The following is a 24239-nucleotide window of genomic DNA, read 5'->3' as shown; positions in this document are numbered from 1 at the left end:
TAAGATCTCCATTGCATCTTAACCTTCACTCTCATAGCTTCAAACATTGCCTTTCCAGGGGCTGCCTGCAGGAATAATGACTGCCACATATTTCCTGGCTTCTAAAGCTTTCCTTTGAAATCTAGATTCCTTCATCATTTGTTATAATAGATAACTTTAATTGTTTGATTTTATTATTTTTCTTTTACTTTCTACCAAACAAAAGCTCTTCCCCATACATAAATGAAAAAATCTACATCTTTGTCCAGTTCCTTTTAACGTACTTACACACTTATTGTACAGTTTTGTAATTTGGGTCCAACTTGCTATTTCTTTTTCCAAATTTCATGTTTTATTGGCATTTTTAAGAGGTGAAATGGGAGTATATCTCAGTGGTGAAGCTCTAGTCTAGCATATTCATGGCCCTAGGTTTGTTCCCTAACACCATAAAAAAGAAAATGTTTCCTTTAATGTAGTAGGTAAACAGTAGAGATTAATGGAATCACCTATTTTTTACCATAGTCATAAACATGGAATAAAAAATACTCAATAAATATTTATTGGAGTAATGAAAATCCTTTGACTAAATATTTGCAATAGGCTTTATGATTTTGACCTTGAAAATTTACACAAACTCATAAATAATGAAGTTTAAAGCAAGATTTTCCATGTATCTTAATTTTTACTAATAAATTTTCTTAAAGGTATTTTTGTTTTATTTTGGTTCACAGTACTATAGAAAAGAATATAGACTTCCTGTATAATCCTTGTCTCTAAAGAGGAAGTCTCCTGTGCCAACCCCAATCAACCTCTCACACTATAATGATGCTTTTGTATCAATCAATGAGTCTGTAGCTTACCCAAGGGTTCCTCTGGTATGTATATTACATACTACATTCTGTAGGTATTGAAATAGGTGTAATGACATGTCTCTTCCATTGTGTTAACATACAAAATAATTTCACTGTCCTAAAGTTCTGCCTGATCTTCACTTTTCCCTGGTAGCCTTTGGCAGCTACTAAACTTTTTGTTGTGTCCATAGTTATTTCCTTTTCCAGAATGTCATGTAATGGGAATCAGCTAGTGTGGAACATTTTCAAATTGGCTTCTTTCACTTAGTATCATGCCTTTGTTTCCTTTGTGACTTTTCTTGGTCTGAGGACTCATTTCTTTTTACCAGTAAATAATATTGCATTTCCTGAATATATCACAATTTATTTATCCATTAACACACTAAAGGAAATCTGTGGTGCTTCCAAGTTTGAGCAATTATGGGCAAAGGGACTATAAATATGCAAACACAGGATTAGGGGAAGGGTGTTAAATTTCAATTCATTTAGATAAATAACAAGAAGCACAACTGCTCAGTTTTGTGAAAAGTATATATTTAATTTTTTAGGAAACTTCCAACTGTTAACAAACTAATATTTAATTTGTTTAATTTATTCTTCTTTCTCTAGTTTCCTAAGATAACAAGTTTCATACTTGATTGTAGATCTTTCTTCATTTCCAATATAAGCATTTCTTCCTACAAATTTACCTCTAAGCACCATTTTGCCACACCCCACAGATTTAAATAAATTGTGTTTTCATTTTAATTTAGTTGGAAGCACTGAAATTTCTTCTTTGGCCCATGTATTATTTAAAAGTAAGTGGTTCCCTCCAGTGTTGAGGGATGTTCTGCTATCTTCATTGTAGAGGGTTTTTTTGTTAAAGTCCATTGCTGTCTAAGAACACTCACTGTATAATTTCCATTTTGACATTAAGGTCTAACTCATGGCCTAGAATGAGGTCTCTTTTAGTGACACTTCCACATGAGTTTGTAATTTGTAATGTGTTCTTGTTGAATGAAATACTCTGCAGATGGCAATTGTATCTAGATTGACAGAGGTGTTGAGTTCAACTATGCCCTTCCAGATTTTCTGCTTTCTGACCTCATCCACATCTTACAGAGGGGAGTTAGTAGATTCTTCTGTTTCTCTTTACAGTTCCCTCAACTGGTGTGTCACATAATTTGAAACTCCGCTGTTAGCATATTACACATTAAAGGGAATGATGCCTTCTTAAGTGCAGGCCCTTTTAACAAGGATCCTGTCCTAATTCGTAATAACTTTCCTTGCTCTGGCGTTGACTTGTTAAATTCATGTAGCTACTTCCATTTTTAATTACTTTTAAAATGGTGTTATCTTCTCTTTACTTGTTATCTATGTAGGCTTTACATTTAAAGTATATTTCTTATGACTCATATAGTTGAGTCTTCATATGGTGGGGGTTAGTTTTGTTTACTTATTGTTGTTGCTTTGATTTTTCAAAAACAATGACTCATATTGGCTGGCTCCAAACTTACTATGTATCACAGTTAATATATATGAGTACATTGTGGGGCTAATACTTCTGGTGATTACACTTCAACCACAAATGGCCTGTAGGCACAATAAACACACCATTCACTTTAGTTAAATGTATTCTATGTTTTTTTTATTTATTTCACAGTGTGGAGTTGAATAAGGCCAAGTGCTAGATACAATGTGAATTCACAGAAAATATTCTATAAAGTGCTTGCTTTGTTAATTAAATTTGGGGAATGAACTGCTCATTAAAAATAAATTACTATGTAGACCAGACTGACCTCAAACTTGAAACCATCCTCCTTCAGTAGCCTCATTAGTCTTGACAATACAGACGTGTGCACTCATACATGGCTAGGGACTTTTTTGATCCACTGTAGTGACAATCTGTCTTTCGACTGATATGTTTAGAGCAATGACATTTAGAGTGATTGTTGGTCAGACTGGGTAAATCCTACCGTATTTGCTGCAGTTTCTTTGAATTGTCCTTGTTCTCTCCTAATTTGTCCTCCATACTTTTTCTTCTTTGTGTGGTTTTAAGCATTTTCTATTATTTTTTCTCTTCCCTCAGAATTTCAGTTATACTTTTTTCTATATGGTTCTAGAAGTGTCTCTCATGCCATGCATCATTGCTTTCATTCATTGCACATGTACAGAAGCATTCATGAGTGCGTGCATTCTTACTGCTGAAATTTTGGACGTTTTACTCTAGATCACTTAATAAAAAAAATAAAGTTTTTGTTTTACCATCACTTACTCATCTTTTATGCTCTACTTTTCTTTGTGTAGACCTGAATTTCTAAACTACATATCATTTTTGTTACTCTGAACAGCTTCTGTAGTATTTCTTGCAGGGCAGGCTTACTGTCAAAACTCCCCTGAGTTTTTATTCAGAGGAAGAAATACTTATTTCTTCTTAGTTCCATTTGAACATAATTTCACAGGGCACAAAACTATACATTGGTAACTTTTTTTTGCTAAAATATTTTTCCTTCATTTTCTTGCTTTGTATAGTTCTGAGAAATCCTATGTAATATTTCTATTTCCTCCTCTATAAGTAAGGTATTGGTTTTGTTCTGGCCTATTTAAAGACTTTTTTCTTTATTTTGATTTGCTGAACCTTGATTAGATTTGAGGGCATTTATCTTTAATGCTTTATGAACTTCGGGAATCTGTTCGTAGTTTTGTGTATGGCACAAGTTTTGGGAAATGTTTAGTCATGATTGTTTCAAATGTTGCTTGTTTTCTTCTCTTTTAGCATTGTCATAATGCATGCTTATACTTTTTTGCTGAATATCCTATTATTTTTCTTCTATTCATTTTTTCTCCCTGCTTATGTTGTTGCCCAAATATTTATATGGCCCAAAATTCATATTATGAAACCTATCCACCACTTAGGTAGTGGAGCTTTCAGGAGGTGCTTAGCATTTAGTACCCTTATGGAAGAGGCCCCAGAGATGTGCCCTTTCCCTTTCTGGGGTGAGAATATTAAAGATGCTATTCATGAAACCAGAAGTAGGCACTCACCAAACACTGAAGATCTGGTGCTTTGATCTTGCATTGCCCAGCTTCCAAAACTGTTAAAAAAAATCTATTTCCATTGAGCATAAGCTATGCAGTCTTTAGTGTTTTTATAATACCATCCTGGATGGACTAAGCCTTGTTTTCAGTTACAGCCTTCTGTTTTTATATCTTCAATCTCAGAAATTCTTTCCTCAGCCTTGTGAAACTACTAATGGCCTATCAGTGGTCTTCTGCCTGTTATGGTGCTTTTGATTAATAGTTTTTTCTACTCTTCCTTAGGTTTTCCAATTCTACTTTTATTATTCTTGTGTTCCTCTCTTTTGCCTATTTTCACCAACATCCTTGCCATACATAAGTCAGTTTTAATGGGTCTTTGTGTTCTCAAACTGGTCTTTACAATTTACTAGTGCTTATAAATTTTTGTTAAATATGAGACACTACTATTTGGGTATATTAAACTCTAGCAAATGGACCTTAATTTGTGTAGAGAAGACAAGGAGACGGATACATTCACCAGTTCTATGATTAAGTCTTACTTTTTTTTTTTAGACAGAGTCTTACGTAGACCTGGCTATGGATCACCTCGAAGCTCTAATCCCCCTACCTCTACCTCTCGGGTGGTGGTATTAAATACCAAGTTTTATGTGGCACTGGGATTGAACCCAGGGCTTCTTGAATGCTAGGTAAGCACTCTACCATCTGAAATGACATCTCACCCTAAGTCTCAGTCTCTTGATGACCCTGTGTCCATGGACAGTGGACTTCACCACTGCTTCTCAAATTTGTTTCTATGCCCTTAGCTGGAACAAGATGTCTGGAAGGGTCTAGATCAGTGCTTCTGAACCTTCCTAATGCTGTGATCCTTTAACACAGTTCCTTATGCTATGGTGACCTCCCCACCACACCATCAAATTATTCTCATTGCTACATTGTAACTTAATTTTACTACTGCCATGAATTATAGTATAAATATTTGATATATAGGATATCTGATATGCGACCCACAGGTTGGGGAACCTGCTGATCTAGAGTTAAGTACCTCTACTTCTTCAGTTCACTAATGCTCTTTTAAAACTCCAAAAGGTTCTAATGAAATAGATTTTCCTGGGGGTAGCTGTTGTTAAGAATAGAATGTTCTGGCATTTCAGACTTCAAAGGCATTCCTCTCCCTCTGTGAAGCAGAAAGTGGTTTTTCTCTGATACTCACTGAGAGGACCTAGTAGAGCTCCTAGAGGTGAAACTTGCAAACTTGTACACAGCACACACTTTGTGAGTTTTGAACTCACAGGCTTGTCCACACTGAGCCTCCAATAATTCAGTTTGTTTCTCTACCCTAGTATTGATTCCCATGAGGGTTTTTGCTCATAAGTTTCTGGCTCTGTAAACTGTGATTTATATTCACTGTCTCTGTCTGTCTCTAGGTTCTCGAGTTGTTTGCTGAATAATCTCAGCTCTCTGAAGACAATAAAAAGAGTTGTTAAGACCAGCTTGGTGGCGCACACTTTTAATCCCAGCACTTGGGAAGCAGAGTCAGGCCACTCTCTGTGAGTTCAAGGCCAGCCTGCTCTACACAGAAAGCTCCAAGCTTGCCAAGGCTACAGGCCAGGCTGGTCTACATAGCAAGTTCTAGGCCAGCCAAGGCTATGAAGAAAGATCCTGTGTCAAAGAAACAGAGTTTTTTTGGTTTTCCGTTTATTCAGCTTCCTACTTACTGTCAACATGGAAGGGAAATGTTTTCATATACAGAAAGTGGAAATGTTATCTTACATCATGAAATTACTTTTATTCTATGATATTAGTGAATGCAATTTTAATATATATATACATATATATATCTTTTAACAAAATTTTTGTGTAGGCAGTTATCTGTCCTTTATTTGCTATATTTGGTCATCACAGTGCTCTTATCACTTGCTCCATTTCAATGAAAGTATTGGGTGGTAGTTGCAAATAGTTACACTTCATTTGGAGAATGTGAACCACAGTGAAGATACTTGTGTATTGAAATCCTGTTTCATTTATGAAAGCAAGACTTTCTGTTTTTTGTGTCCATCTTTTACTATAATGAACAACTAAAACTGATTGCAAATTCCTTATCAAGCTGCTTTTTCTACACGTTGATTCAAAGTACCAAGTTTTCATAGTACTGGGGTGTACCACAAAAAACGCCTCGACATAAGGTTTAACGTTTTTCATTGACTGTTTAGCCTTAGTATCACAGGCAGAAGCTCTGAAGGAGGAAAATGACAGCCTCCGTTGGCAGCTCGATGCCTACCGGAATGAGGTAGAACTGCTCAAGCAAGAACAAGGCAAAGCCCACCGGGAAGATGACCCAAACAAGGAAGAGCAGCTGAAGCTTCTGCAGCAAGCCCTGCAGGGGATGCAACAGGTACGTGCGATTTGTTTCTCTGTGCCATTTGGAAGGATGGCATCTGCTCTTCATTTGCAAAAAGATGTGCTGAAACCAAAAGATCAGAAGTTACTTTGGGCTATAGATATTGCTAGGGGTCTTTATGGAGAAACCTCAATTACTTACATATGATACAATGCCAATCAGTAAGTATTCAAACAACAAAATGTAGTTAGTCTTTTAGAAGAAACAACAAGCACCTCACCCTTGATTTCCATGGAAATGGGGACCCTGTAGTAAGTGTCAATGCTTTGGGATGGTAATACCAGTTTGGATTTTTATCTTATTTCACAGTAATTTATATGAGTTTACAAGCGCATGATTCCAAGTATAAAAATTAATGAGAGGGCTAGAGACATGACTCCATGATTAAGAGCACTTGCTGCTCTTGCAGAGGACTGGCATTTGGTTCCCAGCACTCACATTGGATAACTACCAACCACCTTTACCTTCAGCTTCATGGTATCTGATGATCTCCTTGGGCCTCCATGGGTGTGTGTGTGTAATAAAAAATAAAATGGCAGTCTGGATGTAAACAAACAAATAAATAAAAAGAATTCACTTGAACAAAAAGAAAAAGAAAGAATTAAATCCAATGAAAACTGCCTTCAAATGAAACCTCATGAATAATAACAGGTGCTCAATGTCTAGAAGCTTGATGTGGCCATCACCACAGTAAGACCCCGTTTTAAAAGTTATCAACACCTCGTTTCACTACAGAGAAGGACTAGTGCTTCTGAAAAAGGATATGATCATATTCTGTCATGGCAGTCTACCAACCACTTTCCTTATATTTGAAATTGCACAGTACATATCAACTCTGTGCCTTGAAATTATCTAGGGCAAACTAATTGCTGGTTGGAAATTATAAATGATGAACAGGGAGTCTATTCTGGCACGAGCATCCCTGTGTTATTACTTCTGTCACCATCGTCTTGATAAGTGACAAGTATTATCACATTAATATTTCACCTTTCCCATTAGCAAAACATGTGAAGTAATGCTTACCTTCCTTTTATTGTCTTCACAGAGTTTAATTAGAATACATAAATTATATCAGAGATCTTTCTACAAAAAAAAACCTGTCCCTGTAGCTACCCTTCAAAAGGCTTTGACAACATACACTGTACCTAGTTTTTAACTGATGGTTTTTTACAAGTCTGAAAATAAGACCTTGTAAACATTTTTACCATTGTTTCTCTCTTCTTGCATTGCTTTTGAAACCATGACTTGTAAGAACAATTCTGTCACTTATATGCAAAGTTCTCAGCAAGAGGTCTCTACATCATAAAAACTAATTTCATTCATTTTGATTTTTTTCCATTGGGAAAATAGTACTATAACCGATGAACAACATTTTCCCATTTTAATCTCAAAAGGTTTATTGTAAATATGGATTTAGGCAAAGGAATGTCAGGGTTACCTGGCCTGGTTTTAGATCTAACTCTGCTGCTTCCTATCTAAACGGCCTTCGGAAAGGTCACATGAATTAATGTACATGAGCCCCCTAGCACAATGCTTAGTACATAGTAAAGATTCAGTAAATAGTGTGTGTTGCCATCACTGATAACAGTAAATCCAGTTCCTTGAAAACTAACATATGTGAAATTTGGATTCATGACTATCTTACCTACACAAACCAAATGGTATGCCAGATGACTTCACAAAAGTGTTTTTCAACTTAAGTTCATGCCTCCGCAATAATTAAGATACAGTTTGTACCGTATTAACTGCATGCTACACTATGGCAGGAAAGAAGCTAACTGATTATGTTTATTAGTTTCTCTGGTCCTTTATAAAATATAAACAAGTTCAGAAGAAATATATAAGAACCAGATTTTTAGTGTAATTTTTTATTTAAATTTTTTCCATTTGCATACCGACCCCAGTTCCCCTTTCCTCCCCTTTCCCCCATCTTCCTACCTCCCTCCATACTACCACCCCCATCCACTCCTCAGAGGGGGTCAGGTCTCCCTTGGAGAGTCAACAAAGTCTGGCATACCAAGTTGAGGCAGGACCAAGCCTCACCCCCATCAAGGCTAAGCAAGGTATCCCCCCATAGGGAGTGGGCTCCAAAAAGCCAAAGAACCAGATTTTTTTAGGTTTTTGATATTTATTTATTGGTTCTTCGAGACAGGGTTTCTCTGTGTAACAGTCCTGGATATCCTGGAACTCACTTTATAAACCAGGCTGGTCTTGAACTCACAGAGATCCACCTGCTTCTGCCTCCCAAGTTCTGGGATTAAAGGTGTGTGCCACCACTGCCCAGCAATTAAGTCCACCTGTATGCCAGGGACAAACACTACCCAAGGACCCATAGGTTGCTTCGGCCTCCTCACTGACTCCCACATTCAGGGGGCCTGGGTCAGTCCCATGCTGTCTCCGAATCATCTGGGATCCAAGAGCTCCCACTTGTTCAGGTCAGCTGTAAGAACCAGATTTTTAAGGAGACAAAAGTATCTTAATTTTCCCAAGATTCTTTTTGTGGGAAAACCACTACTTGTAGAGGGAGAAGTGAGGCTAGTCTACCTGATACCTCACCTCAGCCAGGGAATTGTGCATGAAGTGTAGCCTAAGTGAGTGGTGTCATTATCTGTACTCTTTCATGAAGCATCTGCTCAAAGTCCAAGACGAGTACAAAAAGAAAGAAGCTGAACTTGAAAAAATCAAAGATGACAAGTTACAGGTGGAAAAAATGTTGGAAAATCTTCAAGATAAGGTATGTAAGTCTTTCCCTCCCCCACATCCCCACCACCAGTGATAGTGAAAACGCCCTAGAAGTTTCTGCAAATACCACTGGTTGGGAATCAAAAGTCCCCCTCTGTGGTGATTCTTGTATCAAACTCTCTGCTTTTAAGTACTTAGCATTTCTAAAGGGTTAGGGTTAGGTAACCATAGGGAAATGTTGCTTACTGCCTTACTCCCCATGGCTCACTCAGTTTGCCTTCTACACAACGCCAGGACCACCTGCCCAAAGGTGGCACCACCAGGCAGTGGGCTGGCTCCTCTCACTTCAATCATTAATCAGGAAAAAGTGCTCTACAAATTTTCCTACAGGAAAATCTGATAGAGGCAGTTCCCAGTGTGAAGTCCCATCTTCCCAGATGAGCACACATTTAACTGAACTTTTCACTCAAGCAGAAATGTGCGTAGAACATTGACACTTCTTTATCCCCACTCTAAGCAGTCATGAGCAGCCACAGGGCAGAGTAACAGCCAACACCAACTCAGGCATGGTGATACACACCTGAACCCAAAGCTTAAGAAATGGAGGCAGGGAGTCAGGAGTTCAATGTCATCCTCACCCACATACTAAGTTAGGAGCCAGCCTGGGGTACATGAGACCCTGTCTCAAACAAACAAAACAGCCAAAATGGAGAAACAACAAAATAGGGAAACCCTTGTAAAGAAACAAGGAGACAGTTTTGTAAAACCAGATAATAGCAACAAAGAAGGAAAGGTGAAACTTAATCAAGAGAGAGCCTGCTGCAGAAATGAACACAGTGAAGATACCTAGGAGACTCAGTTTAGCATTTGGATTCATCTGCCCATCACAACTGAGAGTCAGGTGTGTTTCTTTTTGATGTGTAAATTCTCGAGAGGTCTGTGTGTCCTACCTCTCCAGTCTCACATGCCTCAGTACTGAGCTGAAGTTGTACTCTAGGAAAAAAATGAATTACTCACCAGAACTGCCTGCTGTGAATATTCGAGAAGGAAGAGAACACATAGGGGCTTGGACCAAAAGTCCAACATCAGCAATGGTACAGTTCTACAAGAGCTCTGCTGATGATCTTCCTTGCTTAGCTCAGGGCGATGGAGCACATATAGGCTCTGGGTGTGTTTACCAGCATGGGGATGTGCCCCAGAGAGCCATTAGGAACTGGCAACCTTGGTGTAGTTGAAACAAATGATTGAAAATGTTTTCTTTCGGAGGCCATTTGCAATATGCTTTTAATTCTTCTGCATCATAAAATCAACTCACTTTCCACTTTTGTGGGTGCTATTAAAGAAATGAGCACAATCCCAGAGAAATTCATTTATCAAGCATTTAATTGAAAAGTGCCAAAGCAGCTGCACTATCAGGACTCTCCTCATGCTATCAGACTTTCTAAATGGTCCCAGAGCTGCAACATAGCTCTATTTCTCTTTCTGTATAAAATGCATCGTGGAGCCAGAAGACCCTAGATAGACAAGGGCCTATATCGCTGCTATCACACTAACCATCACTCTTCAGACTGCCTTTATAAAATTGAATTAAGCACATTTTTAGGGTAGGCTGCTTTCTGCTTTGTGGAGAATTTTGTTTAAAGAAACAAGAGGTCAGTTGGCATAGAAGAAACTTGTCATATTGTGCTTAATAACAAGTGTTTCTCATCTCGGGTACAATATACAACAAATGACAGCTAAAGAAGACAAGAGAGTCAGCTGATAATCAGGAAACAGTGGGTCAGATTTTTTTCCTGTTGTTTCAAGCAGAGCTTCTTTTAGAAGAATTCATGACAGATCATTACAAGCTGCTGTTCTCTGTGGAGCTGATTTGTGACCAAACATTTCAACCTGAAACAATTAGGTTAGGGAGCAAAAGACTATCACATTAGACTACAAAATAATTTCAGCTTGAACGACAAGCAGTAAGTTTTGGTTATGAGGACTCTGTTGCTTTTCTTTGAATTTCTTGGCAGTAAGGCACAGTAGGAGCTATGCCATTGGCAGTGTTTTCCAATATAACAGTGTGACTTACGGCTATTTTACTGGTGGGAAGAACTACCTCCTTGAATCTGCTAGTGAAGCTCAAATAAACATCTCTGAATATTCCTTATAATTTGTTAAATGCCAGCCACGATAAATTTGGAATCAAGTCCAGTTGAGGAACTGAATTTAGCCATTCAAGATGGCTAAGTCTTCTCAGAAAATCTTAATATCTTAAGTCAAACTCAATCCATTAAGTGCCCACACTTAATATATGGCTTACTGGCCCACTTAAGGTTAGAAGTGACTTAGAAGCAGATGCAGAGCCCCTGCCTTAGAAATCAGCGGGTGCTTTAAGTCAGTTGTGGCACAAAACTGATCTCTTGCAGCATATGCAGATCATTCACTTCATCCCAAGGCTGAAGCTTTGAAGATGCCTTTAAAGCTCACTGAAGTGCAGCCCCTGCTGAGAGCTAGGGAGGGGAAGGAGTAACAGAGTGTCTGAATCAACCATGATCTGCCCCCACCCCCTGCCCTGCACTCCCCCAGCGCTTCCTTTCACAACAGTGAAAGACTGGAACAGGGAGATTGATGCAGACATTTCTTTTCTTCCTTCCTCTGGAAGCTCTTACTTCATCTATACAATATAGAAAGGTATTTTTCCCCACACCCAAAGATAGAAAGATCCACAAACAGTATAGGAGCACTTTTCAGATTCAGTGACTTCCAGGCATGGATTTCACCTGAATATCTCATAAAGCCAAACTGCTACACTCAGAAAAAGTCTCCACAACAAAGAAGGCAACTGACAATTGATACTTTTATTTATGGTCATTTCTGACTGTAAAGCCAAAACTATTTTAACTGATTAACAGAGAAGTGAAACAGACAGTCTCTACTCTATGGGTAAATGTTCTAATTTCTAGTCCAAAAGTCAGCATTGATACCTCAGTAGATTGGGTACTTCCCAGGTTTTCTTTGCAGATGTGGGACTTACCATACATGGAGTATGGATCTAATGTTGGCAGGGGGTTGTTATGAATATAGCCTGAGGTGAAATGCTAACTCTCCTATTTCCATTTCCTAACAATGCAATCACAGGAAACTTACCCAATTTATCCTTTCCTCATCTGTATGATGGAGATAATACATGTTTAATAATATCTAGTATGTAATACACAAAAGTGTTGAGTCTCCTTCCCAAGATTATTTGTATAGAGCTAAGAATGATGAGTCCAGGAAAACACAACTGGTGGAATTAAATGTTTATATTTTTCTGCATTTTGAAGTCATACAAAGCTGCTTTGGAATTACTGAGATGGCTCAGCTGGTAATGGTACTTGCTGCCAAGCCTGAAGAATTGAGTTCAATTCCCAGGACCCACATGGCAAAAGGAAAGAACCAATTGCAGCAAGCTGTCCTTTGACCTTCACAACTGTACCATCACACACACACACACACACACACACACACACACACACGCGCGCGCGTGCGCCAAGGGTAGTTTGAATTATCTGTGGTGTTTCTATAATTTGGATTTTCAGTAATCCAAATTGAACTATGTTGTATTGATGGTACTGTGTTGTTTCTGTGGATGTATTACTGGGCACAGTGGGATACACCTGTCATCCCAGATACTCAGAAAGCTAAGGTAGAAGGATCTCTTGTATCTGGGAGTTACAGACTGGGCAACATAGTGACAAAGTATCTCTCATCTTTAATGAAAGTTGCCTGTTGTGCAATTAATTGAAACCAACTCTTTGGCCAAATAAGGTAAACTGACACAGGAAACATGTTATTCCCGCAGGAAAACTGTGCTTCTAGACTGTGTGCATCAAGCCAGGAAAGTGAGTACCCTCTTGAGAAGACCATGACCAGCAGTCCTATCAAATCTGAGCGTGAAGCGCTGCTAGTGGGTAAGGAAGTCAACACACACACAAAACCCATGAGGTACAGAGAAAGACAGGAGGGGTCTTTTGAGATTAAAGTGTCTGTTAAGCAGTATGAATATGATGGTCAAGAACTCAGAGTTCTAAAGGTGTTAGGGAAAGATGAAAGAAAATAATTTCCGCAAAAAAATTTAAGAACAGCTCCCAAGCACTTCCGGATCCTTGTTACCATTGTCATGTTCTAAGAGTGGTCAAACTGGATAAGCACATTGTGTGCTTTAATCTCTCTACAAGGAGAGAAGGCCCTTTCTCATTCATTCAGAAGGCTAGTACAGACATTGCTGGAAAAAAGTTTTCCCAGATGAGCCTCTGTAGCAAGTATGTGCCTTTTGAGTTCTGTGCTATTGACTGAGCCTTTTTTATTCATGACACTTCTGACACCAAATAAGGGGATACAATGTAGGTTCTTTCCAATACTGCTTTTCCAACTCTGCAACACCAAGTACATATCTGACTGCTTTATTCAATTCAATTCTGATACCAACTAGCTGAAGTTACATTCCACAGGTTTAAAGAGTCAGTCTCCCAAATCAGCCCTCACTTTAGATACCAGGCTCAAACATCAGATCCCAAAATGTGTTAGTCAACTTTCGTTTATAAAAAGAAAAGGCTTATTCGGGTGGACAATTTTAGAGTTTCACTCCATGATTGGTTGGGTGCTTTGGGTTCTGAAATAAGGCAGCACATCATAATCGAAACACTTGAGAAAATCATTTACCTCATGGCTTCGACAAATGACAGACAAGAGAGAGGCTAAGAACCCACAACCCTTTCAAATGGCATGCTTTCAAAACTGTCCACAGAACGGGGACTTATCCTTTATCACATGAGTCTTTGGATATCGCTCTAGATCCAGACTATAACACCAAGTTCCACACTCAGTCCTGTCTGACTATAAAGTCAGGAACATCCCAGTACTCCACCAACCAGCTTCTGTAACTTGTTAGAACAACTCAAAGAACTCTGAGTACTTGCCTTGACTATTGCCAGCGTATTGGAGAACAGCAGTTCTCAACCTGTTGGCCACAACCCCTTTGGGGGTCGAATCAGACAACACAGACATTTACATTATGATTTGTAACAGTAGCAAAATTAAAGTTATGAAGTAGCAAAAGAAATGATTTATACTTGGGGTCACCACAACATGAGGAACTGTATTAAAGGGTCACCGTATTAGGAAGGGTGAAAACCACTGGTGTAGGGGGTGAAACCCAGGAATGGAGAGTTGGAAGAGATACAGCAAGAAACTAAGAGGAAAAGAGTCAGGCTTGATGAACTTTGTGGGCTTGCTATGCTACCTTCCCAGCATTTTTCTGTGTTCCCCATCTGGAAAGCTCTCTGATCTCCATCATGTCTTTATGGAGGTTTCGTTACATAAGTGTGGTTTGGGGGTAGGGAGCCTAACAGTTCCCTACTCTTAATATGTCTTAGCCTTAGTGTTGTGTTGGTCAGTTCCCACCATGAAACTAGTAAAGGGCTCCCAGCCACCTCTACTGTCACAAGTAGACATCTAACTAAACTAGCAGCATATGCCTGTAATTTCGGCACTCAGAAACCAGAGTCGGGGGGATTTCAAATTCAAGGCCATTCTCAGAAAAGAAATTACACTGAGGCCAGCAAGGAACCTTCTGCCAAGCTTTCCGACCTGAATTTAATCCCAGGGACTTACATGATAGAAAGAGAAAACAGACTCTTGCAAGTTGCCTATGGCTTCCACTTACTGTGACTCAACCCACAATGCATGTGATCTCTCTCTCTCTCACATGCGCACACACACAGTAAGTAAACGTGTAATTACATGAGTTTTTTAAAGGGTCTGTGTACCAAAAACTGAAACAAAAAATTTTAGTCATTATTTCACATTGACAAATTGACTCAGGAAACTGTCAATAATGTGTTAGACTCTGGTGTGCTAGAATTGCTCTTACTACCTAAAAAATTTCCAAGTTGTACAGTGAAACAATTAGGCAGCCATAGCTGCCCATCTTGATGCCTGTATCTGTTTGCTGAGATTTAGCTCTTCCATCTGCAAATTGAGCAAGCTATGACTTACCTCAAAGGTTGATCCCAAGTATTAACATAACTATCCCAGGTCACTTCACACAGGACAATAGTCTACCCTCACTACAAGGAAAGCAGCTTACACTTCCAGTACTAGTCACAAATGCTTGTTGGCTTCATGTTCCATTTGGGAGCTAATGGAAAATTTGGGTTCAAATTATTTGGTACTCTAGCAGGGGTTGGTTAATCCAAGCTTCATTCTACGATGTTGAGCCACAGGGTAACTGTATCCCACCCTCCAAAGCCATCTATGCTGCATGGTTTCTCTATGTTTTGAAGGGATATCTGTCTTCTTTGGCAATGGATGTTATACCCTGATTTAAGGCTCTGATATGTTAATGCAGGTGCACAGGGGAATCTGCCATTGAGACTTAAAAAAAGAACACAGCAACTTTTTGACATTTTTCAACTCAAAAGTTTTTAACCTATTGTCATGGCAACAGAGAAGCATGGGGAGAGAGGAACTTCTCCGTAAATGGATAGTCTGAAAGGAAAAAAAAGACTCCTTCAAACGACTATCTCTTGTTTTGCTTTTTAAAGAATGTAGTCTTTAAAAAAAAGAATGTAGTCTTTAGCTGATGGAGAAGTCTGCTTTTTAAAATAAGTTCTTTGAGTGTGAATTCACAAAAACTGATTAGTGTTTTTAGACCTCTGAACTTATTTCTTAGCATTTGATACTTTTCCTTAGCTATGACATTTAGACTTTCTTTGAATATGAACTTTTTTCTTCAGAACTGAAGTTTTTCAACTCAAATCAGAGCTTAGAAATTCAATTTACCTGGTCATTTAAGAATAAAGCAATGAAAAAAGTAGTAGCATCCCTTTTGAACAGATTTTTGTGACTCACCCTGATTCCTCCCAGATTCTCCCGGCCCACCCTTCACCATCTAATATTTGGAAGGTTTTCATAAAAAATAATTGAATTTCAAGGTATAATTTAAACTTGTGCAATTCTTTGTCAGCCTCTGAAAGGACAGAAATGTTGTACTTTCTAAACCAAATCAATGCCCACTCCTATTTCCTGGTAGTTTTCAGGAAGCTCAATCCGGGAAGATCTGATAAAAGGAAATGAATTCACAAACATTTAAAAATGAATCTATATAGTTTTTGAAAAAATTTTCTCATTGTTGCCAGTTAAGTATTAGAGCAATGAGCATGGCATCCGTTAGAATAAAGACAGTGGTTGCAGCTACCTCTTACTCCAGAATTAGATAGACTGAGGAGGAATGTCCTGGGCATCGCTGAAAGCTGGAAAGTGCTGTGAGAACTCTGCTATAGGAACACATTTGGGGCCTACAATATACACTGGCAGTGACCACTCATGTCAAAGTGTTCTTTATAGAGCAACTCCCAAAAGAAAGCCCCATATAATCAGCAGATTCTTCTGTGAGAGGAGCTAGGTTAATATGGCAAAGTATGTGATGTGTGCTTCCCATAAGACATTCTTAATTCCTAATAGCATGAAGTCTTATTTAATGATTGCCAAAACACCCATCATAATCTGAATTCTAATATTCAGATTGTTCTCAGTGATGACAAGTGATGGGAGTGACCTCACATGTCAGTTTCACTAGTGTGGTTTAGCACAGTGAAAGGCAATGAGTGGTTAGAACTGCTGAGTTCACTTACCTGCTCTACCACTTGTTAGCTATGTGCTGAAACTTTGTCTTGGTGTTCTCATCTGTAAAACGGGGCTTGACCATACCTATGCCACGGGCTTCTTACAAAGATTAAATGAATAAAATATAAGCAAACTTTAAAATACTGCCTAGTGCATGTATAGTGTGCATATGTACTTTTTGTTTCTAAGAGTTCATTCACTAAGGAATCAAAAGGAATTCCGTGCTGAAATGTAACCTCTGGGGCATTGTCTCCACAGGGATCATCTCCACATTCCTTCATGTTCACCCATTTGGAGCAAGCATTGAATACATCTGTTCCTACTTACACCGTCTTGATAATAAGGTATGTGGGAACTCAAATGGAGACAGAAGGATGAAGACTTCTGTCTGTGTAGGTGGCCTTACTCTCTTTAAGCATAAGCAGACCATATTACTCATGGCTCTAAGCAAGTTTCCCTTAATTCTAAAGTCTCATTGTGATTCGGTATAACATTCCTTTTAGAAATGGTATGACTTTCTACCCTTGTTTGCCTAAAACTGAGCAATTTCCTGAGACTTGAGACTTTTGGTGCTAAAATGAAGGAAATTCCATGCAAACTAGAATTAATTGACTAGCCTACCCCTGAGCTTCATCTTGGAAGAGTCTAGCTTCCTTTTCTTGATTTCCATGAAAGCTACTAAATAGCCAGCAAATTAACTATTACTTTCTCTCTTACCCATTGGACATTTGGCCTGGGCTTGTATCCATCAACAAATTTTGATTTATAAAACTGGAAATCTTATTCCAGCTACCCCTCCCACCATCACTACTGCCATTGTCTGCACTGAAACAGTCAAGGAAGGTTCAAAACTGATGGAACAATATGCTGAAGGCTTCTGGAATGCTGACTGGGTAGCTGCTCATAGCTGATCTGTAAGCCGTTTATCTACATATTATCCTCAAGGCAGGAGCTCACAGATCACATGAAGTTAGGGGAAGTGTTAATTCCTAGAAAGTCAAGGATACTTCATAGCAGCAGGGGCAGATTCTCAACTACTCCTTGGAAAAAATAAGTTCACATTAGCATTTTTTAAGCAGAATTTAGTTAAGCTTCCCTATAGATATGTGTCACTGTTTCACCAAACTGGGCCTCTTGGGAATTGCCATTGAGTGTGGGCTCCTGACATTATGTTGTCCAAAATGTTAAATCAGAGAAGCCTTTGTCATCTTAGCAAAGGCACTGGCCATTTGTGAACCTAATTGCTCTAAGCATATTCTAAGTTCAGTGATTCACTTTCCTCTCTGGCCTTTGTGTTAGTTCTAGATTGTATTACCTCCTTATTTCCCTCTAGGAAGCAATTCTATTCTGTGTGGCAGTTAAAGGGATGATGGACCAGCAGTATCAGGACCATGTGGTCAGTTTCAGCAGCAGAATATTGAACTAAATGTCAGTAAAACTTCTCTCATTTTTTTGATTTTTAAAAATAATGCACGTTGTCTTAGAATGCAAACGATATAGAAAGATAGTAAAGAAAAAGTACAATTTACTATAGTCTCAACTCAAGGATAACCACTGTTAAGAGTTTAGCTATAATTTCAGATCCTTTTCCATACCTACACTATGTCTATCTATAAGTATATATATATATATATATATATCCATTATCTATTTGCACGTTTTAAAATGGCATATCTACTCTCCATGGTACCCTGCACACAATGTGCTTCTTTCACTTAAGTGGATCTAATTAATCAGAAGAATTGGCTGGAGGGCACAACTTCACTCCTAGTTTGGGCCTAGCTCCATGCTAGCAGCTCCCTGCCAGAATAGTGTCAAGACCTCCCAGCGAGGGCTTTAAAGAGTGCCTAAGTTCTGTGTGGCTGTAACTCCAGGCTTCTCTAAGGTTTCCCCCGGTGGTCATCAGCTAAGCCCTGTGTCCAGGCTCAAAATTAAGACGGTCGCTGTGAATGAAAAAAAAAATGACTGTGAGAAGGGAAGCCCTTGAGGAGTCCACAGGCTTGCTTTTGTATGAAGGGTGTGTGTGTGTGTGTGTGTGTGTGTGTGTGTGTGTGTGTGTGTGTGTGTGTGTGTGTGTTGGGGAAAAGAAAGTAATGAGACATCAAAGTAGGAAGAGAGAGCTTTCTTCACTCCTGTTACTCTTACTTTGTGGGCTGAAAATACTCCACTGACAGGCGTTTCTGCCTCTATCCTCTCCAAAAAGACTTTGTAGCTTCAGGTGGTTGACCTGGACATGTATCCCCAACTGAGCTGCCCTCGTTCAGTTAGCTCCATGCCCAAATGTCTCCATACAACTGACACCAGCTCTTGGCAAGGGCAGTTCAATGAACTGTGTCTGGTGGCCCCAGCAGATGAACACTGTTGTCTGAAAACCACTCTAGCAACACACACAAATTCACAAGGCCTGATAGATTACCCTGATACCACCCTCAGCACATACACACATCAGCAGATGGCCAAGGATTTGGAAATATAATTCTGATTGGAGGATGTCTTCTCTGCTCCACAGATCTGCACTGGTGACGTGGAATGTCTCATGAGTAGACTCCAGCATACCTTCAGACAGGAAATGACGGGAGTTGGAGCCAGCCTAGAGAAGAGGTGGAAATTCTGTGGTTTTGAGGGATTAAAGCTGACCTGAATCTCTTTGCCTAGCAATTTGGGATCCTGAAAATAAATGTGTGCTGGACAAGATTAGGATGTGATTTTGTATTCTCAGTGGTTTTCAAGTGGACATTGTTTTCAATTTTTCAGTTCATTCCTGAATAAATTTCGAGTTAAAATAAGGATCCTAGAAGAACAGCACCTCAAGCTACAGGTCCTAAAAAGAAAATTGCCTCAAACCTCAAGTGCTGTAAATTTCTGGCAATTGGTTGTCTTTCCTTATACGTAGTAATTGAAAAATTCCTGAGGCTAAGGAGTATTTGGAATGTTTTCAGTGTCTGTACTACTGTTGTAGACCTTGTACTCTTTCAGCGCTGTTAACTGAAATGTTTTGGTGATTTGTGCGTGGTTTGTGTTTCCAGATTTCTTGTCACATGTTGCTACTTATAAAAAGGAATGAGAAGAGTGTTAGGAACTCTCTGTAACTGCCACTGTCTTTCTGATCCACAGTAAACAGTAAATGAGTAATCCATCAGTGTCTTCTACAAGGTGCTTCACCAGTTCACCTTTAAAACAAAACAGCATGAACTGTGGCTTTTTGTAAACGTACTATGAACCAAAAGTCAGCAAATGTTCCACCGTTATTTTCTTTAATAGATAAAAGTATTTCAGAATTTTAAAACAAGAAATCTAGATGCATTCACATAAAGTCTCCAGTGTGACAATTGTGTTTGTGCTTTTCGGGACTACTTGTAAATAGTCTGCTTTTAAGAGAGGGCATGTTTAGTTTTCTATGAATCGAAATGCAGTCAGGCGTGGGTACGTGTGCACATATTGGCAGAAGGGATTTATTTTAATAGTTCCCTCTGGCCTTCTTACGGTCTTAGTCCCTCTCTTCCTGCTGTTGGTGTTGAATTGCAAACTGTGTACTGCTGTAAATACTGTTTATTTCATGCTGACTCGTTGTAAAGAACTGATGTGAGTATTGAACGTCATGATCTAATGAATAAATAATGAACAGTGTGTGTGAAGCTTTCTGCACATACAACAGCTCCGCTCAGTATGCTGACTCACGGGGGAATACCTCTGGTTCACTTGTGCCCATCTGAACATTGAAATGACCTCGCCAACTTTAACCAGACCATTCAAGAAGTCCTGCTTGGAAGGAAAAAAAGAGCATAATTTGAGGCTGTTATCCTGAGGCAGAGATTGTCTTTAATACTTTTGTGGTGGTGATGGCAGTACTTCTAATTACACAAGCATGTCCCCCCTGGGGTTCAGTTGAAAGTGATAGATTACACTCAGTAAGCATATGAGAGTATTTCCTGAAAATACTTTGCAAATAAGATGTGAGTAGTGGTCAAAGATGTATTTTTAAAATACAAATATTCCTTTTTATACCTCAGCTTTGTGTTACATTTTGAATGGCTTATTTCCTGTGGGATTCTTTAGATCATCGCAGGTTCCCTCTGAGTTACCAGGATGTTGGAAGAAAATGCCAAACTTTCTTGACAACCAGAAATAGCATTCCACAGCAGCCCATTCATCCTGACAGTTGGCTTGGCCCTTAAACACCCCACTGTGGCCCCAGCAGGGAGCTAGAGTTATTTTTACACAGGCTTCCTCCCTGGAGCATCTCTGTCATCAGGACTGCTGCTCTTTGGGAAGCTTGGATTCAACTGCTCGGGGCTCCTGAAATATCTTCTTTTTGACGATAGCTGTAAAATGAAGAGAAAATTTTCACTTATTTCTTAAATAAGCTAAATAAAGTTAAATTCCAAGGCAACAGCTGCCATACCTAAACACCTCGCTTAACTACTCTTACCCTTATTTCATCTTTTTTCCTTGCTTCTGTTCTTTCTTTTCCTTTTCCTTGAGCCAGGGTTCTCACTATGTAACTCAGTCTGGTCTAGAATTTGCAATCCTCCCACGTCAGCCTCCTAAGATCAGAAATTACAGGCACACACCATTATGCCTACCCAAACTGTTTGAATTATGCATTCCAGTTTAGACCAGATAAAAGTCTCCTAGCTCCATACACTAATTGTGATGGTCTGTCTCAGATTGACCATTTGTTTGGTCCCGTGCCAGGCAACATGTTAGTATGAGGGTATTTCTTTAGATATGATTAAAATTTAGCCGGGTGGTGGTGGCACAATCCCAGCACTCAGGAGGCAGAGGCAGGCAGATCTCTGTGAGTTGGAGACCAGCCTGGTCTCCTTTCCAGAACAGCCTCCAAAGCCACAGAGAAACCCTGTCTCAAAAATACCAAAAAAAAAAAATTAAAGTAATAGTCCCACCAAAATTTCCTCATTGAATTCCTTTAAAACCTCAAGTATTAGCTAAGAGGTAGCCAAGGAAGGACATCTGCTTCCAGATTACCTTCATTTGGAGTAAAAAATGCAACATCAACTCTTGCCAGGAGTTCTTACCTGTTGATCACCTCTACAAATCTCAGGCCTCATATTTACTTCAGTCAGTTCCTTGACATCTCATGTGTGTATGTGTGCACAAATGTGGTGTCTGTCTGTACTTTAGTCCGTCCCATTGATTATCTTTTCTGGAAAATCCTGTACTATAGAGTAGTTATAATGTAGACCACAATTGAGCATGGTATCAAAATGTTGTAACTGCAGCACTTGGGGGCTACATGCAAGAGGATCCAGAATTCAAGGCCATCCTCAGCTATATGCCAAGTTTGTGCCCAGCCTGGGCTATATGAGACCCTATCTTAAAAAAATCAAGAGACAAGAACAGAGTATACTTTCATAATCAGACTGCAGCACACACCACCACCACAATCCTTTCCATTCACCACAGACATTTACTAATGTAGCTATTTTTCTTTAAAATGTCTCAATGCTATTTATGTGTGAGTTGTTCCTCAAATATTTTTGTCTTATTATTTCATGAGATACAAAATTTCTAAATATAATGAATATGAGGTTTCTTTTAGCTTTACAAGTGGATGTTTTGTCTCCCTCCCTTGTTCTAAGACATCTCTAATTCTGATTTTTATTATTACCAAGTTGTTTATGTTGTCACTACAAATGAAAAAAGTTATTTTTTAGAAAAAAATAGATGTGTGTGTGTTTGAGTTATATAGACATTAAAAAATTCTTGACACCCAAATGTATGATTTGATTGAATTCAGAGTGAAATATGTTATTTGAAAAGACTGTAGATGTACAAAAGAATTTTTAACTCAATGAATAGAATAACCATGTGAACCTTTGGAATTTTCAACTACCTAGGACAGTCGACCAAATTAATTTTGTTTGCTACAATTTCTACCATTAACTAATCATCTGTTATGTACTTGTGCTGCACAAAGTCACCTCCTGCCCACATTTCTTTTTATTATTTATTTTACATCCCTACTGCAGTTTCTCCTCTCAGTCCCTCCCCCCACCTCCTCTCTGACCCCCCATTCACTCCTCCCTTTTTGTTTAGACAAAATATGGCATATCACGCTATAGTAAGACTAAGCACCTTGCCTTTTATCAAGGCTGGGCAAGGCCACCTAGTATGAGGAATACTAAAAAAGCCAGTGAAAGAGTCAGAGACAGCCGCTGCTCCTGCTGTTAGGACTCCTACAAGAGGACCAAGCTACACAACTGTCAGATATATGTAGAGGACCTAGATTAGTCCCATGCAGGTTCCCTGGTTGTCTGTTCAGCCACTGTGAGCCCCAATGAGCCCAATTCAGTTGATTCTATGGTTTTTTTGTGATGTCCTTGACACACACCCCACCCTACCCCATACCCCCAGCTCCTACAATCCTTCCTCCCTCTCTTCAGCAGCATTCCCTGAGTTCAGCCTGATGTTTGACTATGAGTCTCTGCATCTGTTTCCATCAGTTGCTGGATGAAGCCTCTCTATCGTAAGTTCTGGGCCATTGAGCTTCTGGGTCCTGATGCTCCAGGCAGTGTCAGGGGTGGAATTACTCTCCTGGACTGGGTTTTAGGCTGGACTGATCATCTGTAATCCACCCTTACCCCAGCATATCCCATAAGCAGGACAAACTGTAGGCCAAATGGTATGCAGCTGGGTCGGTGTTCTAATCCCTCCACTATAAGTCTTGCCTGGTCATAGGAGGTAACCAATTCAGGAGATGGATAGATAGATAGATAGATAGATAGATAGATAGATAGATAGATAGATAGATAGATAGATAGATAGATGCATGCCAGGAATGCCAGGAGTCTTTTAGCCTGGGAACCCTTGTAAATTCCTGGAGGTTCCCCTTGGACCAGGTTTCTCCCAGACCCGGAAATGTCCCCCTTTTCCAGTTGTCTCTTGATTCCTCGTGTTTCCATCCCCACCTGCCCCCAACCCACCCATGAAATTTCTTCTATGTCCCCTCCACTTGGAGATTTCAGTGTGCCCCCTTGACCCTCCTTGTTACCTAGCCTCTCTGGGTCTGTGAATTATACCATGGTTATCCTTTACTTTAGAACTAATATTCATTTATAAGTGAGTACATACCATGCTTGTCTTTCTGGGTCTGGGTTACCTCACTAGGAATGATTTTTTTCTAGTTCCCTCCATTTGCCTTCAAATTTCATGCCGCCATCATTTTTAACAACTAAAGTGATACTCCATTGTGAATGTACCACATTTTCTTCATCCATCCTTCAGTTGAGGGACATCTAGGTTCTGGGCATTAGGAATAAAGCTAGTATAAACATAATTGAGCAAGTGTCCTTGTGGTATGATTGAATATCCTTTGGGTATATACCCAAGAGTAGTATAGCTGGGTCTTGATGTAGACTGATTCCCAATTTTCTGAGAATCTGCCATGCTGATTTCCAAAGTAGCTGTAAAAGTTTGCACTTCCACCAACAGTGGAGGAGTGTTCCCTTTGCTCCACATCCTCTCCAGCATGAGCTTTCACTTGTGTTTTTGGTCTTAGCCATTCTGACAGGTGTAAAATGGAATCTCAGAGTCGTTTTGGTTTGCATTTCCCTGATTGCTAAGAATGTTGAACAATTCTTTAAGTGTATCTTGACCATTTGAGATTATTCTGGTGACAATTCTCTATTTAGATCTGT

At 39.3% G+C, this 24239-nt stretch overlaps 1 protein-coding gene across 6 annotated transcripts in view; it reads left to right on the top strand.

Annotated features, from left to right (window-relative positions):
* Enox2 (ecto-NOX disulfide-thiol exchanger 2) overlaps window positions 1-20208 on the top strand; it is a 265836-nt gene extending 245628 nt beyond the window's left edge. For 5 of the 6 annotated variants that reach the window (XM_040744607.1, XM_040744606.1, XM_040744605.1 and 2 more), the window contains 5 exons: window positions 6059-6240; window positions 8873-8980; window positions 12758-12866; window positions 16840-16925; window positions 19091-20208. In XM_040744607.1, the coding sequence (XP_040600541.1) occupies window positions 6059-6240; window positions 8873-8980; window positions 12758-12866; window positions 16840-16925; window positions 19091-19222 (617 nt within the window). In that variant the 3' untranslated portion in view covers window positions 19223-20208. The remainder of the gene's footprint in view (window positions 1-6058; window positions 6241-8872; window positions 8981-12757; window positions 12867-16839; window positions 16926-19090) is intronic. The other variant, XM_040744603.1, reaches the window with a different exon arrangement.
* The last annotated feature ends 4031 nt before the right edge of the window (window positions 20209-24239 follow it).

This window comes from Mesocricetus auratus, unplaced genomic scaffold, assembly GCF_017639785.1.
Source record: "Mesocricetus auratus isolate SY011 unplaced genomic scaffold, BCM_Maur_2.0 Super-Scaffold_100003, whole genome shotgun sequence".
Lineage (NCBI taxonomy): Eukaryota > Metazoa > Chordata > Mammalia > Rodentia > Cricetidae > Mesocricetus > Mesocricetus auratus.
Note: the sequence above shows the minus strand (reverse complement) of the source record. Positions and strands in the feature narration are given on the sequence as shown.